The following is a 19,978-nucleotide window of genomic DNA, read 5'->3' as shown; positions in this document are numbered from 1 at the left end:
GTGTCATGGTTTTTCGGTACATTAGCTTTTCACTTCTGGTGATTCTGTTTAGGTTTCAAAAATTCAAAAGTGGCGTTCATGTGTGAAGATTATCTTGCAGAACAAAACAAGCACCATGGACACATTTTTCATGTTTGTTGTTCTGCAGAGCTCCTTTTTGTTGCAATAATCCAAAAGCCAGTGTGAAAGAAACTCCCGAAGGGTTTTTGTTGAGGAAACCAGAGTGATGCTCACTTGAAAAATATGTCTTCCCTGTGGCTCTGTTGCAACTTTCCAGAACTCCAAGTGAATCTTCAAAATGTATTTTGTTCAACCAAAACCTAAAGGTATATTCAGGTGACAAACCAAAATAAAAACCCAACAACCCAGAAAATGGTTTGAGTTTGAGTAGAGCTAAGTAGAGCACACGCAGTTTTTCCCTGCGTTGCTCTTTAAAGTCCGAGGGGCCTGGACTGGAGGCGAGCTAAAAGCAGCTGTTAATGATCAGAGGTGAAATACACAGAGGGTTCGGTCGGCGCGTTTCAAAATGCCACACACTCTCAACCCTGAGACCGATGCTCACTCCTAATGGGCACACACACTCATCCAAAACAAAGCGTGACCCTAAACTTACCTTAACAGCCCTTTTGAAAATAAGACCACTGCTCGGAACAAGGTTAATGAGCGTCACCATGACAATATGACCCACTACAACTGATCAGATCATTAGACTTGCAAAAGCCCCTTACAAGCTGAATAATTGGCTGATCCATACATTGCTCGTCTTGTATGAATCATTGATGCATATGAGTGCTCTGTGAGCTCCCCTGCCTCCTGTCCTTTGTCCACGACAGCCTTTTCTTCTCTTTCATAAAGGTTACTGCTCTAAGAGAAAAGCATTTAATTCACATGGCATGCACTGCAATTCCCTGAAAGAGATTAACTATGCAGCCGCTACAAGCCTTCCACTTATTTGAATGAAATTGCAGACTCTTAAATTAGAACAATGTATTCAATGCGGACTACTTCTCCAAATCTCTGTTACGTTAAGATCCAATCCAGCCTACAAGTCTAAATGGGATCAGAGCGTAACCCGAGGGAGATTTGCGGTATGCAATTTTTATCCGCGTTTATGCATCAGTTCGTGTTTGTCGGTGATGCGTTTGTTTCAGGTCTGAATGACTGAGTGACCAAATGAGAATCTCACGTCTATTATGTGTATTTCCATGCCCTCGGGTCACGAGAAGCCCCGGTTTGATCCGATTCCAACCCACTGCCTCTCTCGCCTCTGTTTTTGAGCCTCTGAGTCACACTCAAAGATTACTGATGACCAATATCTGACCCCACGTCTCTCTCTCTTACATCTCCTTTTTTTCCTGCCCATCTTTAATTCCCTCGCTGTCACCCATCCTCTATATCTTTTCCACTGTTTCATTCATTGTCCGTGAAACCCAGTTAACCTGGACAACTGAGGCTAGAAATAAAGATGCAGGCTCGAGACATGTCATTGTTTGCTGCCTGGCCTTTAATAAATACTTAGAAATAAAATGGCTGAAATTGTGTACGGTGTTTATAGAAGCGGACGGAGCAACCGAGATGGCACGGTACATGGTTGTGTATTGATTCCGAATCCTTGGCCCCGTTTTTACTACACAGACTAGCCAAGCGATAAAAGTTTACTGTTCTCAAGCAGGCACTCGCCCAATTTATAGTGCAACCTCATGGCTGAAACTTGAGTTTAATTATCCCATTTCACAGGCGATCAGCTGTTATGGACCCCCTGTTAGTTTGGACTTAATTGATGGCCTGTCTAATGCATGCAAGTAATGAGTTCTCATTCACTCTAACCCCATACATTATTATGCTATGTCACATTGTCACACTCCTTAACTCCGTCCTTACGTCATTGCTAAAGTTTGTGGAGATTTCTCAAAAGTTGATAGTGATGCAAATTCAAAAAAAGAAAGTGTTTGTTTATATGTTTATGAAACTATAAATGCCTTAAGCATTGCATGCAATTGCTTCGGAGTTACACGTGGAGCGAATTGATATTCACAGCAGAGCAGAGTATTTTAGGCATTCACCACATTCCACCGATGTGATGAGACGCTCCTCGTGTGTTTGCATAAAGAGATGTTAAAGCGTATAGTACTTCATCAATCAGTGCTCTGCTGTCTGGAGTGCAGGGTGGAGTCCGTGTACCTTTAAGCATGCTAAATCCATGCACCTCTAATCCGTAGCGCTGGTAGAAGGTAACTCATCTATAAGCCTCGGTTCCTCCACATTCATCATGTGGCATATTATCACATACGCTCCGCCCACGTGCCTTTGTTTTGACTTTGTGTCTCACTGTGACAGACAGTGACTTGCGGATGACTTATATTACCTCCGGGCCTCATATGCACATGCTCGTGATAAATAAATTATCTTAGCATTAGCCTGCAGGGCTACAAGCCTTCTGAATCAATCACCTGGGAGGTTAGCTTTGATGCAAGGCAGGCAGCTGGAGAGTGGACGTGGTGCCGCACCGCAATCCTCCAATCCCCTCCCTCCTTGTGAAGGGAAATTAAGAAGGTAGTTAATCAAAAGTTCATTAGCATACAGCGCCTTGCTCAGTCCACCCCTATACACTGCTCATAATAGACACTTAGACAGGCCATGTGAGGAGAATAGCAAGTCTGTACCACTTCTGCTTGTGGGCTTGTGTGAAGTAGCTACAAGACTGCATAGGGCTCTTATGTGCCAAGTGAGACCAGAAAGAGCGAGTGAAAGTCCTGTTGAACAATTTCCAAAATACCCAAACTTTCCTTCAGAACATGCTGACTAACACAACAGATTTTTTACCCGTAAGACTTAATATTTGCATATAGATAACAGCTCCATCTTTACCACCAAACTGTCAAAATACCCACATATTTCCCCCAAGCCAATGCAAGTTGGGTTTGTGCCAGTTTCACTTTCACTTTGCAACACAAACTCTTTGTGCACAAGACTTCAAGGATGTGGTTTGCAGCATTTAGCTGTTGCATACTGTCAAATGCTGTGTCAAATATTTTAGGCAAATTGCAAGCAAATTGCTGCTTACCCGCAGGGTGATTGGAAAAAATATAGAAATGAGACTCTGGTCTGTTTAGGTTTATATGCCACAATATGTTTTGTTTGGGGTGTTTCCGGAGAAATGGAGGTTTATTTATGCTGTTTCCCTTACTTTAACGTGTTGGATACACTCACTGACCACATGCTGATTTCTTTAGCCCTGTTTGTTTTACATTAAACAATTATACACAAACCCACCTGAGAGCTGCCTCGCTCCACCACCAAGCAGCTCCACTGGACAACGGCTAGCATCAGCTCCTCAGCTGTTATTCGTAGGCTGTAGGCCTTGGCAGTAAGCAAGCTAGCTGGCTGCTAACAGCCCAGTGTTTGTCTCTGTGCCCTGGGAGTTTTATAGCACATGAAATATTCATTCAGCACAAAGTCTGTAGAATTGTGAATTCAGTTTAATACCTTTGGCTTGCAGCTCAGAAAAAGGTTTATAGCTAGAAGTAGTTACGTATATGTGTGTATGTATTTCACTTTTATACATCTATATTTACAATATATATCTGCACCATAATCATTTTATGCTTTCTCTAAATATTTTCAGGATGACACAACCTTCACATATTCCCCTGCGGTGACAATGGCAAGTCAGATATTGCTCTTGGCTTGGAGTGTGATAACAGTCTGCAGTATCTCTGCAGTCACGGATGTGTCCCCAGTTAGCCGTCAATAAGTCCATCAATGCTGCTCAGTGCCCGCTCCGCCACCGGATACACCTGTCAGCATTTAGTGAGAGGGGAACAAAGAGAGAGGGCAAATCTGTCCATACACTGACTTTCAAAAGTCTGGGCGAAGTGTGTTGACTATGAACACAAGCACCATCTGGAACGGCAAAGTCAAACAAGATGAATAAAAACATTATATTTCCTCCTTTACTTTGTTTTTGTCTAGATGGTGGCTGTGTTTGATCATCCTAAACGCCTTCATGTACTTCACTTCTGCTTGTTCCAAACAAACTGCCCTCGCCTCTGCCGACGACGGTGTTAAACACACATTTTTAATCAGCACCCACCAGTTTTCTCTCACAAAAACCCTGCATGAATGTGTGGACATAAGTACTATTGTGCTACATCAAAGGCCCATTGAGAGCAGCTGAACAGCCATAGATTATTACTTAAACATACAATTACAGGAAATTGGAATTATCATTTTCATTTAGTGAGTTATTACCCTCGGGGTGAAAATCATCTAATTTATTTTGTCATAATCAATGGCAGTGGTGGGTCTCTTTGTCTTCTCGCTCGTCCGGATTCAGTCTTTTGATTGGCAGCGGATCCATCATGACTCCGCCCCTCTCGACTCCCGGGGCCCAAATGGTCAGTCAGATGAATTACATCCTTTTAACCCAGCTGTCAATCAGACACTTAGTGGGCTCGGTCCCTGGAGGAGGCGGGAGTACGGTGTTTCATGTGTGTGGGTTCGTATTGAGAGTTGGAAATGCTCCGACAGTAGCCCCTTGGACTCTGCTGACCCACACAAATGCGCACACACACACACACACACACACACACACACACTTGGAATAGGTAGATAATGTGAAACATGAAACCACTATTATCTGTTCATTGCAGTATCTCCAGGGCCCACATTTAAATTGATTGAACAGTAAGCCAGATGTCAGACAATTCACTGGCTGCCTTACTCACACCAACACTCCCACACACACACACACACACACACACACACACACACACACACACACACACACACACACACACACACACACACACACACACACACACATTCATATTTACATCATCACGTTGACCAGTAGAGCTGCATTCAGAGCATCGAAAGACACAACTGCATGGACACACACAGTTGCACACACACGCACTTCTTGTACACTCTGTCCATTCAGTCCCCTTGGCAGTAATAACCAGACTGTGCTGATATGGTGCTTGCTCATTCACTCTCCTAAAGGGGATTTTGCAGGAGGCTTTTATTCTTTAAAGGCCAAGGGAAACCTCATTTAGAGGAGACACATTGAAAAGATGCTCACACAAGAGCCTGATATTCAGTAAGAGGAAGACTGACATGTGGGAAGGAGGGGAGGGTGTTGGGTGGTGGTGGTGGGGTTATCCAAAAGATCAACACCAGCAAAAGACAGGAGTAAAGAGAGGAATCCAAAATCTTAACCCTGCCCAGTTCCACTGAAAAATAAAGTGCAAGTTGCCACGTTTTTCAGGAGAGTGGAACCACCAGGCATCTCTAAAGTGCACTGTTTGAAAAAAAAAAGCCTGGCAATCACTACTGGCAAGGTTGAAACTCCCAGAACCCCCCCACGACCACGAGGGGCTGCGTTTGAGCGGCAGTAACTTCTGCAGTACAGTTAAAAATAACGATGAGAAGAAAGAAATACGAGACGAATAAAAGAGAATGAGACTGAAATGGGAAAATCCCATAGGTACTATTGATCTGTGGCTGCAACACACACACACACACGCACACACACATGCACGTGCACGTAAACACACACAAACACACAGGCTGGTTGCCAAGGAGCATGTTGGTGGTCAAATATGTATAATTGATGGAGTTGAGTTTGACACAGCTCTGTAATGTAATCTGGGGCTAGAGTCCCTATGGTGTTGGAGTGTGTGTGTGACAGAGAGAGAGAGAGGGAGAATGAAGGGGAGGCAGGGGAGGGGGGGGGGGGGGGTTGCAGTAGGAAGGGACAAGGATTTGCTGTGGGGACTGTGTAAATTTGATGTATTGAGCGGCTGTATTTTTCCTCCCTGTACCAACCCCACGGGCTACACATGTAGGAACAATGGCCTTCTCCACTGTAATGGGCTTTTACCTATAGGGACCACTTTCTCTCTCACACACAGTGGATTTGTGTGTGTGTGTTTGTGTGTTTAATTCACTGTAACATGTGCTTTTGATTTTCATTTTTTCTTTCAATAACATTTTTAACTGAAAATAGAAAAATCTAAATCAAACAAGGTCCAATATGAAGTCGAATAAAGCTAATTGTTTCATCTAAGATATGAAGAAAGTCATGAACAGAGCCCAAGGTGACATCTTGAAACTGCTTCTTTTTTAAACAAAGATTTAAAAAAAAAACAATATATAGACTCATTAAAGAGCCAAAGAGAGTATTTCGTCCTTTGTGCTTGAAAAACTACTTTAAAGAATAAATGATAATGGAAGTAGTTGCTGAATAATTTCCCACTGATTAACTAATCAGTTAAGCTACAAATCATCATAATGTATTCCAGGTCTTTGTTTTCATTCATTTTTGTGCTTAGTGCCGAAACAATTAGTTGATTAGTTAATTAGAACAGTTGTATTGATTGCCTTTGTCATTTATCATTTTAATTTGTCATTTCAATCAAGTGAAAATGTAAAAAAAAAAAAAAAAAAAAATCTTGTTCCAGCTTGTTGAGTTTATTTGAATTTGAAAGGAATTGCTGGTTTTCCCCGTTAACATTGTTTTACTGTAATTTTGAAGCCGTTGGGATTTGTGACTGTTGGTCAATGAAGTCTTGTTGTGGTTGTGGCTCAGGAGGTGGAGCCTGTTGTCCACTAACCGCAGCGCTGGTTCAATCCATTGTGTCTGAATGTCCTTGAGCAAGACACCAGTGAACATAAGTTCCCTCCAATGGACAGGCCGACCTTTGGTTATAGGCTTTTTTTTGTAGTTAGTGTGTAACTGGTTAATAAGAAGAAAGAATCAGTGCATCATTGATAATCAAAATAACCACTCTGATATGCACATGCACACAAACACACACCAAACAGTGCTCGTCCTTCTTGTTCAGTGTGTATTTTAGTGTGTTGTGTGTCTTTTTTCTGTTTGTTTGTGTGTGTTTTCCTGGCTTGGGGTCTGCCTCACAGTGTTCCTGCCTCTTTGTTCCTCTGTCGCTCTGAGTCTAGTTTAATTGCAGACCTTTGAGAGGGAATCGATGTGAGCAACAAGATAACTAAGTTATCAAACTGTTTCATTGACTGGCTGTCCCTTCTCTCTCTATCTTTTGCCTCCTCCCCGTCTCTTTCCTCATTTTCCTCCTCCTGCTTTCATTCTTCATCCCTCTTCGATCCTCTTTCCCTCCATCTGTTCCCCCAAACTTTCTCATCGGCTCTCCGTTTTCCTTTCCCTTCCCTGCATCCTCCACCACCACCCCACACTGCTCGTTCTCCCTCATCCTTCACCTCCTCCTCCTCCTCCTCACAACAGGCCGACAGACCTGTCCACCGGAGAAGTTTGATTGCGGCGGGGCGACCAGCAAATGTGTTTCGTTGTCATGGCGATGCGACGGCGAGAGGGACTGCGAGAACGGGGCGGATGAGGAGCAGTGCGCTGCAGGTAAGTTTGTGGTGGCTGCTGTTGTTGAAATGTGGGATGGAGTAAGGGGAGGAATTGAAAATACTGAATTGAAAAGGAGAACAGTTTCCACCCTGAGCTTCATCTGAACTCACCTTTAATTTAAAGAATTAAAGAAGCTGAGGTTTTACAGGTTACCGCCCAGTCATAAATGTTCCTTTTCTGTTGTTTTAATGACAAAATTTATAACCCAGAAATAATTGGAAGTGAGTAAACAGGTCTTATGTAAGATCTTGTCCTCGCTGGGTGTTGGCAGTGGAAGTGGTGAGTAATATTATGTTGGAGTAGGTTGAATGATCATTAATTAATCCAGTTTTATCTGCACACAGTGCCCTTTTGCTGCTATTTGTTTATTGCACGTCCTCTGATTAATACAGAATACAAATATTTATTTTCTTACCCACTCAATTAAAAATGACTGGACCTGTGCTATTTTTTGTACAGTCTTCAATAGCTAAATCTTCAATAATAATAATAAATGGAAGAATAAAATTGTGATGTTACAGGTGAGAAGAGGGTTGAAGATGTGATAATATTCCTAGACATGTATTACAACACCTCTGGTGTCAGTAATAATAACTGTTGCAGGATGTGGTTTGACACATCTAAAAGACAAATGAATCTGGGGATATGTAGCTTTTAACCAGGATCAGATATGCACACCAAGTGTAAAAGCTTTCTGTGTACTCTCACCTAGAGTAATGCATAATTTAAGATTCACTTAATATCTACTCTTAATTGCAATCAGGAGCATTTCTTAGTCAAAGTCATTAGCTGGTTAAGAAACAGAGAAAAGTTTCATCTGTTTATTAATTTATATATGTTTTCTGTGTTAAGTGTCTAGAGATGTCAAACAGGATCTGTGTTTCCTCTTCACAATCTTGTCCTTGTTCTTCTAATGAGCTGGATATGGGGAAAAGCAGGTCACTCACTGTGCAGACTGGGAGAGTCGGCCAGTGGCGTTTTACAGCAGGGGGAACCACTTATTTATCTCGCATTTGTCCATGTGAAGGTGTGTGTCCTGTACACTAGTTTACCCCACAGTATGTTTACACAGACTGATGTTCAAAACTGTGCTGAGGCAAACACAGTGTCACAGATACAGCAGGGCTTTGTTTTTGTGAATGAAGGCAGGGAGTAGTGTACAGTGCCTCGTCAAGTGGGTCATGCACAGTGTGCAGAGGGTGTGGTGGCACACTTTCACTGTTTTCATAGTCACAGGCACATGGTGCACAGGATCATGAATGACATTACCTATATACAGTGTTGCCCATAACTTTGGAATAATTTTGTTTTCAGACACATTCCTGTTTACATTCCTATTCATACACATCTTTGACCAGGTGCAATGATTACATGCTGAGTCCCAGTTACCAGTTTTTAGAAAATATACACTTTATCTATCAAGAATAAATCACGTTGTCACATGAGAAGACGCAAAAAAATATTCTATTCAACTTTATGGGCAGCAGTGTATAATCATGTGTGGGTGTGTCAGGAGTTGCTTCAGAGCAGTCAAATTGTTCCATGTTTGTTCCTGATATCTCTCGCTAAAAGAAAAAGTGGAGCCCATTGTCTCTCACACACACACTGTTGTACGCTTCAACAATAACTCTGTGGTCTTGGAGTGTCTTTGTTCTGTTGTCAGAGAAAGAAATGAATGAAAAATACTCTAAACTTTCTATATAATTTGAACGAGATTTGATCATATTGTAGTGTGTTGCATTGACAAAAATCTTCAATTGCACATAGACAGGACTATTGCTTCATAGAAAAGCTACAGAGCAGCTCTGTGAACAAAACACAGGCATACACACACACACACACACACACACACACACACACACACACACCCACACCCATCGCTTCATCTGCAACGCCCTCACACTTTAGTATAATTATACACATCCATACTTTTGTCACATGTCCTGTCCCACGTCCTCACAGCTGGTATCAAAGCTGTAAAAAGGCCATTGATTTCCATCAGCATAAACATCTGGCCTACAGCATTATTGATTTGTAGTCCATGGCAAACACACATACACAAATGCGCACACGTAGCATTTCTTGAAGCATATAGATTGCATGTCATATATGCCCTTTAAACCTGCGTTACCTTAGGTAGAAAGAGAAACCACTAGAAAGTGTATATGTACAGAGACCTTTCTGTATAAACATCTACACGGGCGTCTCAGTGAGTCTCAGACCTTCAGAGTGATTACATTTTTTTGGACTCAAAATGAGGTTAATCTGATCGGACCTCATCACATCTACAAAGGGCCACTGTAAAGTGGAGCAGAGGATGAATGTAGCAGGCGAGTCTTCATACACACTAGAGAACTAAAAGGCTGCTTGTGTGTCTTTGTGTGTGTGTACGATGCATCAGTTTCCATAAGGTTGCCATCAACCCTTAGGCACTGTGACATTCATATATTCTCATGCTGAAAGTGATGCATAAAATGTATGCACAAAGCATGTATAATGAGGCACACACAACATGCAGACTCTCACATTGCTCCTGGAGGCCTTTAAATTCTCTCAAATAAGATAATAAGTGAAACCGCCATTTTTAATCAATTTTACAATTGCAGAGGCAATTTAGATAAATACTAGATAATGAACACATTTTAATTGATTTTATTTCCAAGATTGCATCTCATCCTATTGAATACATGAGGATAGTATAATAGGGTAATATAACAACAAAAATGAACACAAAAGCAGATGCATCACAGTTATTTTTCTACACTATGATAAAGATGTTAATGTTTTGCTTTCAAACAATAACAGGCAGGAGTCACAGAGTTGTATTGTGTGCACAATGGCACCATCCCCAACAAATCAAAACTTACAAAGTCTTATTATCCACAGTATTTTCCGTGAAATTCACAAAATGTGATCAACATTTTAACACCAGCCGCCTGCCCTGTAATAAATTGCCCTTGACAGATTCCAGTTTTGCTAATGTAAATGTTTTTGACACTCAAATCTTATTTACACTATCAGCTTCTGCCCGGCTGATGCAAACACACGAAATTTGTCTCCATTTTGCTGCATTTCAGTGGCTGAGTTAAACTTTTCTCGACAGATGATAGAAACATTTCCTCACTTCTCTTCGTAATATCTTCATGTTCCCTCTTTGTTCTCACTCTCTCCAGTTGTTTCTCTATGTGTCTCCAACCCATCATGCATCTCCTCTCTGTCATCGGTTGTACACAGAGTGATCACATTGAGGAGTTTGTGGCTGTGACCTGATGAAAACAACAGCCACTGTTGATTTAGTCATATAACCTGAGCTGCTACGGTTCTGTTCACATACTATCTGTGATTCTCTGATGTGTACAATATAAACTATACCTTTAAAGGAATCACACTTCTCTCCCTTCGCCCATTACAGGCAGCTGCACTTTTTATTCTCTTTCAATTCCTGCGTATTGATGCGGAGGACATTAGCGATCATGTGCTCTTTTCCATGGCCTTTCATCTGTCTGACCGGTGCGAGCACATGTCTCTTATTGCAGTGAAAAATAAAGTGATTAATACAGCTGTGAAATATTTCATAGGGGTCTTGATGATAATTGATTTCCCGCTGAAGGCTTTGAGTGCATGTGTGCGTGTGTGTGTGTGTCATGCGAGTGCTGCTGTTATAATAACCTGCAGAGATCAGCTTTTGATCAATCATTTAGATATGAAGGTGGCAGTGATGAATATAAAGGAGTTTGTCAGATGCATGGAAAAGGATCTATGTTATCTTAGTTCACACACCATAAAGTCCACTTCAGCAGACATACACTGGATATACTTCCTTTATATAAAACTTTTAAGAATTGTAACTGTAAAGGCCACAAAATAGTGAATCAGGTGTGCAAAAATAACAACTCTTCACTCTGTTATTGTCTCACAAAGTAGGTGAAATAATGGTCGGTCACATTCAGTAGTCATTAACATCTTCAACTGAAAAGTCTATTTAAAATCGAACTACAGCTTTAAGTGTGACGTGGATATACACTGTTGCCCATAAAGTTGGAATACTTTTGTTTTCAGACATATTTCGCTTTTTATTCCTATTATAAAGGTTTATCGTGGTTTAATTTTCACAGTGATATGTTTGGAGGAGATTAATCAAAAAAGACACTTCATCTATCAACAATAAATCACAGTTGACAGAGTTGTTGGCATTTTATTTTTTATTGAAGTGTGCATTCTATAACTTCTAATTGTTTTTTATGATCTGTATATCTATTTCAGGATGGATGACTTCAAACTGCAAAACTAAATAATAAAAGCTTTAAATTAGATTTACTTTAGGGAGAATTGTTATTGAAAGTACCAAAAGTACCAACAGAGAGTGATTAAACAACAGCAGATCAGCAGCAAAAGATTTTTAAAATTCTCACGCTCTATATTTTGTCACTTTGTTTGATTTTTTTTTTTCTATTATACCATATTTGATTCTTTCTTTTGAATGCAGCCAATCCACCAAATTAATTTGTTTTGCCTTAATATTTAACAATGACAAGAATCTTTCCAAAAAAAAATCCTCATTGTTTTGAGACCGATATGGAACAGTGGCGAAGCTCCCACAAAGGAGAGGAGTAATACAAATATTTGCAAATGGGAAACAAAAATTTCATCACCGGCATCACACAAGCATAAAACGAAAAGATGATGCATCAGACATATCAATCAATCTAAGTTATCCACTCGCTGTCCCTCGGGTCTCTGTGTGTTTATTAAAACAAAGGACCTGTAAAGATGAAACAGACCAACACAAACCTAATCATGCTGCTGCTGTAACACTTATTATTCTCGGAAAATTGATTTACTCTCGACGTTACAGTCGCACATATAACAAAAAAACAAATGAGTGTTGCACGTGGAGATAACAGTGGGGCTATGTAACAAAGCCATCTGATAGCAGTTGATAGTGGGAAACTGTATGTATGAACACACACACACACCCAGACTGGCTTTCTGGTAATGCTAACATCTCTGCAACACAAGCCACCGCTCAGGGTTATCAGTCATGGGCAGACACAGTCGTCCAGGTCTTTGGTAAAACAACCGAAATATCAGCTAATAAAACAGATACAGTATGCTGGTTTTACTGGGGGGAGGCTGTGAGCTTCCAGGCTAAATCACTGTGGCATGTTGATGAATTTTTCCATGAAGAATATTAAAAACTAAAATATTGTGCCACTCCCAAACGCTCATTCATTTCATCATCTAACCCCCAGGAAATATACTTTGCTTTTGAAGTCTGCTGTTTTCACCCTTTGCCCTGTCCCCCACCCTCCTCCTCCTCCTCCTCACCAACTCCACCCCTGATCTCCTCTCCTTTCCCTCCAATATCTCCGTTCTGCGGCAGCTACAATTTGAGTACCGCTAACGTTAATTAAGGATGCTAATTGAGCATATCCAAACGTTGAATAAAACATGGATCCAGGAAGAGGGGTTCTTTATTACATTTAAAGGAGGCCTCTGAAGAAAGTTTATGAGTCCTTAATTTATGTTAATGTGAAATCATGTTTATTCAGGCAACAGCTGAAGCTAGCTATGTGTTTACATGCTTCAGTGTGTGAGCGTGTGTGTAGGTTATACGTAATTTTTCATGTTTGGGCAAAGGGGTGTTTCCCTCTGGTATGTTGAGTAGAATACTAAGTTTCCTTTTTTTCTAATGAGGAGAGATTGAAAACGCAGCATAATTAAAACATACACCTTTACCTGCACACCAATCAACCTTTGAAATTGGACTGTGTAAATTGATGTCTCACTATGTGTGAATGAGTGCGTCCCACTGAGGCGCTGAGCGAGCTCGGTTAATGTTGATCACCGCAGAGAAGTTTTATATCTCAACACGCAACCCCAATGAGATACACACACTTGAATGAGAACAGACACCTGTATGATTGATTTTTTCACCTCAGTTCCAACAGGCATCACTAATACCTATTAATAGAAACAAAACTATGAGTGTCAGGGTTGGAATTAAGAAATAAATTGAGTTGGTGAAACTGTATACATGCAGGGGAACTGAGTTCACTTTCAATTAGATGTGTTGCATTTGTGTCATTTGCACTTGTGGAGGAAAAAAAGGCTATTTTTCGTTATGAAAACTATAGGTCTTTCCAACCCACTCACTGTGTTCTTTCCTTCTTTTTAGCATTTCCATCTGTGTGCACTAACCCGGTGCTCACAGCATGCAGCTCAGCTGTATCACAGTCAGACAGGCTACTCCTGATCCTCCGAGAGCGATGAAAATACTGTAATCGTGTCAGTGTGGCTATCATGCTTACATACAAGCCATAATGGAGTTGTCTTTATTACATCAACCTGCACCTACGTACGTATAGCTCCCACTTCAACCACTGTCTCATATGTAAGGCCTCAGACGTGCACTCCATATCACACCTTAATAGAGCTGCTAGATGGGGATGCATGAGACATACAGCACATCTATTCCACTGGGTTTGTGGACAATCTTGCTGTGTATTACTTGATATTCCTGCAACCATGTAAAATCCTCAGCAAACTATTTTATGTTGCACTGGCTACAGCATGGTTTAAAGGTTAACCCTGTCATCTCACAGCAGTAAAGACTTACATTTGATCTTTGGTCTGCGTGGTGTTTATCTTTTGATTCTCCATTTCACAGACATGCAGGTCATCTGGAAAATCTTTTTTGGGTGCCTTTCTCTTTCGGTCCTTATTTTACTTTATTTGTATCCAATCCGTTTTGTTTCTTCTCTTCGTGCGATGTCAGTACTCATTCTGCAAACTCTTTCAATGCAATTTAAGCAAAGGACAGAAAAGGGCGAAAACACAAACAGACAGACAGGCAGATAGATAGAAAACAGTCGGAGAGACTCCCGGGGACCCTGAGAGACCTGTTGCTCTTTTCACATCACCCTGTGCTGCTATGTTACATTACAGCGAGCTGCTGCTGGATCGATGCCCACCAGGGCTGCGTTAGTTGGTGTTTTATGGCTGGGCAGAAAAGAGTGGAGGAGAGGGAGACGGTGTGTACGAATGTTAATCTGTTAGGAAACAGAAGGAGGGGAGCAAATATGGAGGCACATGTTAAAAGTGTTTGCATGTGGACATTCACATTTTGGTAGTTTTTTCCAATGAATTCTATACGGAGGAAACATCTTAAGTGAAAGTAATATAACAAACTGTCCACACATGAAGACAAATCGGCCACACATGAACTTAAAACGCTGCACATCCCCTACCTCGGGCATCTAAACATATTTGGTACATAAGTCCTTTAGTCCTTGCTGTGGGCTATGGTAAATGTAACCTATATTCCATTATTTGATAACGGATCAAAGAGGACCAGAAGAGTCCACCCACATAACAAATGGAGTAGGTATGTGAGTGGATGTGTGTGAACATTTGTGTATATATGAGTGTATATATAGTCATCCAGAGCATGTGGTTGTGGTGCTGCTTTTATCTGGCTTCACCCACATTTCCACAAGAGGAGGTGACTACACAGACATGGATTGGTAGCCTCTTGTCTCAGAGTTTCTTCCCATTACTTCCCCCTTCATTTATAATCCTTTGACTGCTCTCACTGTGTGCGTAGGTGTAATGTAATGGAGCGCCAGCACACAAACAGGCTCGCTGTGCACCCAGAGGCATTTTGCAGTTGCTTCCGACTCATGCCGAGCGTTTTCTTCAATAGCTTTAAGGACAGTGCTCATTTCTCTTTCACCCCCAACCTCATCCTTACCCCTGCCTGCACACTACAGCTACGCTGAACCACACACATTCACACACGTTCAATATCGCATGCAGATGACAGGGAAGCATATTTGTGGACCAAAAAAAAAAACTTTGCTCCTGAAATAGAGCGGTCAAGAGAGAGAGGATCTATTGCTGCTTTCCTGGCTGGTAGTATTAACCCACAGTGAGCCTATGGGAACACTGCATGACATTTAGAAATATTGTTTTAGCTTAAAACCCACTACATTACAGGCAAGTGAGTTTTCTTAAGCCTTGTTGAATATACACATGTTTTTTGGGTACAGATGCCATAATTTGCTAGCTGCTAACGTTATAAATTACTAACTACCATGAAATGATTAGCACCTATCCTCTTCTATCTATATACTGAACCTAATACACTTATCAAGTTATTGCACTTGCCATTAAAGGAGACATATTATGCTCCTTTTCCACAAATTAAAAATAGTTCCCAGGTGTCTTAAAGATGTCTGTGACATGCGTCAGTCAAAATACCCCGAGTATCAAACATTTCAGCTCTTTTCATTCGCTCAAAACAGCCCTGTTCAGAACGGCTGGTTTCAGTGCCTGTGCCTTTAAATGCAAATGAGCGACTGCTCACCCTGTCCCGACTCTCTACCAGTACCGGTACTCACTTATGCAAATTCAAAAACTAATGACATCATTGTATGACAACTGCAGGAACAACTTGTAAAACAACATGGATTTCAACCCAGGGTGCCTGCAAATTACTGATTTTTTTTGTCAATTCCCACATTTTGGGGACTGTAATTATGTTATTAAATGATATTTCCATAATATGTCCCCTTTAAAATGAGACCACTTGTCAAAAACACCCCCCTCTTCTCTTAGAGTTTGATAGCATGTCTTATTCACTTTTATAAAGCCTTTTCTAACAAATTAGTAGACGCTAACCACTAACTGGCTACTAAAGTTAGCGGTTACTAGCCGGTAAAGCTATTGTATAGATTTGACACCTGGTCTTACACTGATTCAGCTGAATTATCCACTTAAGATGTTAGCTGCAGCTCGCTCGCTTTGTGTGTATGTGGGAACAGCACACTCATGCACTCTGACTGATCCCGAGGTAAAAGATTTTTTGGTGTTTTTATCCAGACCCTCTCCTTTTTCTCTAAGTTGCAATTAATGTGTATGTGTGTTTTTTTTCAGTAAAGTTGAAGCAAGTAGTAGTTATGTATAGGCCTAATACATATTTTTTTTTTTAGCTGAGAAAAACTTTGCATCATTTTCTCAAGATGGACCCAATTAAATAGACATCAAACTCTCGGCAGCAGCGGCCAGCCTGGCTGTAGGGTTTAACTATGGATTTCTGGTGAAGACACAATATAGCAGGTTGAATTGTTCTATTCCTATTACTGTATAAAGATGGAGAACGAAACGGGATCGAGATCATACATGAAAAAAACAAAAACAAATAGTAATTATGTTATTATCATGCAACACCCATGGTAAAATGAAAGATTGCGTATTTATTGTCAAGATGTAATCATCACACTTAATGACAATGTCCTATTTTTAATGTATTCATGGATTTACCACTTGACAATTATCTGAGGCAATGCAATTATTTCCCAGACAGGCACAGTGCGTGTGTGTGTGTGTATTTGTAGGGGACAGGGGTTACTGATAAGATTTAAGACTGCGTGGAGCCATGTGGACGGAGTGATGGCCGCGTCACATTTTACATTTAATGGTTTAAATCCTTGTGAATTATGAAATGTTGTGACTAATGGCATCCACAATGCACATTCTATCAATACACACGCCCACATGTACATAGAGGCACACAAGGACATCTATCACACACCTCCTGCACACACACACACACACACACACACACACACACATACACATTCAATCCAGTGTGATTGCTTGTGCAGCAGTTAATATTCGGGTCTTAACTGCTGTCAGATGGCATTGTGATTGAGCTATTGAAATGCCATGCTCTATTCAGTATACCGTCCCTGTTGGGCTCTGTGTCTGTGTGTGTGTGTGTGTGTGTATGTTCAGTATGGGTGTGTGTGTGTGTATGTGTGTGCAATCCCCCATAGTCCCCACTCGTCATCATGAAGGTGGTTAAGAGAAAGTCTTTCCCTGGTGTATACCAATCAGGCAACATAGAGAATTTCAGTCTCTCTGTGAATTTTGTGCAATTTTTCCCTTCATCTAAGCTGCCATTTCACTTGGATTCCCCAGGCTCCACTGCCACACTACATCAAGGTTTTATTGTCAGTGGCATTTCACAGTTAGTTTGACATGTTTTTACTCTGAGCAAAGACAAGTCTAACCAGCATAGGTGAGTGGAAAGTCTCTATATTGTGAAGATTGCAGTGGATGTCAAGTTAAAGCCTATATATAAATCCCAACCTCTAACACACATGTTTGGGATTTGACCAATTCAATGATGCAAAATACATTTTTAACATGGTATGATTTTAATATGTAAAATTTCAGCCTATAGTAGTACAAATGGAGTTATAGAGTTTTCAGGGAAATATTTAACACAGAAATCGAGGTATCTGTTTGTTTTTAGCTGGATCTTTCTCTGAACAAATGTGATTGAAGATTAATATTTAGGTAATTGCAAAACCGAAACCACATCATAGCTCTTTTTCCGTCTCTATGAGCTGCATTTACTGTGGCATCGCCTTTTCTCTTACTCCATCGAGCGTTTTCTGCACCGCTGCCTAAAGTGAACTTTATTGAAAACCAAGTTCAAACTAATCACAACATCTGAGACGAAGAAAGAAAATTAGTTGTTTGCTGCCTCAGCAGCAGGCAGTGGTTTGAATCCCCGAGGACAAGCCTCTGTTCCATTAAGAGGAGTTAGCAGATTTCACTGAGGAATGCATAATGTTATTGAAGTGAAATGAGTCTGCTAGTACAACACATTTGTGAATATAAGTACTCTGTCTTCACTTGCACTTCTTATCTTATATCGTCGGCCTATATCTTTTTTTTTCATGTTTTCCAACCAAATGGGATGACTGACATGTTAGATTCCCACTGATGCACCAAACGTGTGCTGTCGGCTCTGTGCCTGGTAAACCCCATTTGGACAGGCTGTTGGAAAGTGAATTTTTTTCTGAAGCTGCCTTCTGTTTGTCAGTCAGTGATAAATCTATTTTGAATTTTATCCCTCCTCACTGTATATCTGTCTATTCCATTAGGAAAAGAGGATCACTTTTATGTTACTGCAAGTGAAAGAACTGGGGGCTCGGGGCCTGTCTGTCTGGTGGTCACATGTGTGTGTATGTGTATCTGTGTGTGTGTGTGTGTGCTTCCATCCTCTCGCGTCAATGCTTCAAAGGTCTAATGTAGCCAAAGCACTGATAAACACTTTGTGAGAGCCCTGGAGAGGGACTGTATGTCAACTTGTCTGTGTCTGTCTGCACACTCACACTGAGGGCCCCCTGGTCCTCCTGCAGAATGTGTTGCATCAAAAGCATAATCTAAAAACTACCACCCCCCCTCGTTCTCCCACAGAACCCCTCAGTGTTACGACCTCAACTACAGGGCGCCTTAACATTTCAAGACCCGTACAACACACAACCAGACTGGTACAGATGCAGCGATGCCAGCGCCTCTGGCTCTCTTCCTGCTCTGACGGTTTGCTGCTTTAATGGTATCAAGGGTAATGGTGCCTGATACATAGCAAATGCTACATTAGGTAACTGTACTAAAAACATTGACTCAATACATGCAGATGTGTCTGAGCGCTGTGGAAATGTGGAGTGAAAGAAAACGGAGTGAAATTTCTGAATTTATTGAATCTTTTTCATTTGATTCGGCAGTGCTGTAATGCAATTTAGAAATTGAAAACCTGTAATTTTGTGCATAAAAAGAGGCGTTTTCAAGTAATTGCACTCTGATTTTACCTTGAATACTTTACTTCCTCTCAAACGCTGGCAAGGGCGAATGTGGGTCGTCGGTGCAAACCTTGAGGGAGAGCTTACTGGCAGTTTAGGAAAAAAAGTGTTGCATTGCACTATTACTTTCAGTTCATCAGTTGTCACTGTGCATGAAGAGAGGATCATTTTCCACTGAGCAAACTGACAAAAAGTAACAATAATCTGCACAAATAGGGTGTTCATGTTCATGTCCTCTGCTGCAGTCCCTCTTTGTGTTCGATACTACAGGAGCATTTTTGTTGAAAGTGACATTTAGCTCTTACACGTAAAACAGCAGATATTTTTTTCTGTGTATGTGACATTTTGCCTTTGTTTTGGTGTATGGGAACCCTGTTTTATTAGGTTAGGTTTTCAGTGGAAAATGGAGTGGGCAAAGTGACAGGGCAGAAGAACTACACCAGTCTCAAGTTGCCCTCGACCCAGCATAACTAGAAAAACCAGAAACTCCTCAGTCCATGTGAAAATCATATTTTTGGAGCAATGGGCCCTCATACTTCATGGCCCTGATGAAAACATGCACTGGAGTGGACATTATGGTTCAGGTTTGGGTATTATGATGACCATTGAATCATTGAACTGAATTCTTTTTCCTCCTGTTTTGCATTGTTGTTTTTCCCCACTCTCATCAATTCTAATGTACAGTAGATGGTGATTTGTATGTGATTACCCTTGTGTATCTGACAGTACAAGGCAGGCTAGACTCGACAGAGATTTGGTTTTTATTGATGCTCTCGTGTGAGAGTTAAGGCATGCATATTGATATTCCATCGAGTAGATGAACATGTTGCTTGTCTACTGCACGGCCCATTAGGCCCGGTTTCCACCAAAACGCCTTGAGGTGTTGCTGTCTGTTTTTCAGCTCATTGTAGAAAATGTTGTGTTT

The 19,978-nt window shown here is 41.0% G+C and overlaps 1 protein-coding gene across 1 annotated transcript in view; it reads left to right on the top strand.

Annotated features, from left to right (window-relative positions):
* Nucleotides 1–19,978, top strand: part of lrp8 (low density lipoprotein receptor-related protein 8, apolipoprotein e receptor) — a 181,690-nt gene that overhangs the window by 103,968 nt on the left and 57,744 nt on the right. The window contains exon 4 of the mRNA XM_083969399.1: nt 7,265–7,393. Coding sequence (XP_083825525.1) covers nt 7,265–7,393 — 129 coding nt within the window. The remainder of the gene's footprint in view (nt 1–7,264; nt 7,394–19,978) is intronic.

This window comes from Trachurus trachurus (genome assembly GCF_905171665.1).
Source record: "Trachurus trachurus genome assembly, chromosome: 4".
NCBI classification, from domain to species: Eukaryota; Metazoa; Chordata; class Actinopteri; order Carangiformes; family Carangidae; genus Trachurus; species Trachurus trachurus.
The sequence above is the reverse complement of the archived record's forward strand: the minus strand, read 5'-3'. Positions and strand labels throughout refer to the sequence as shown.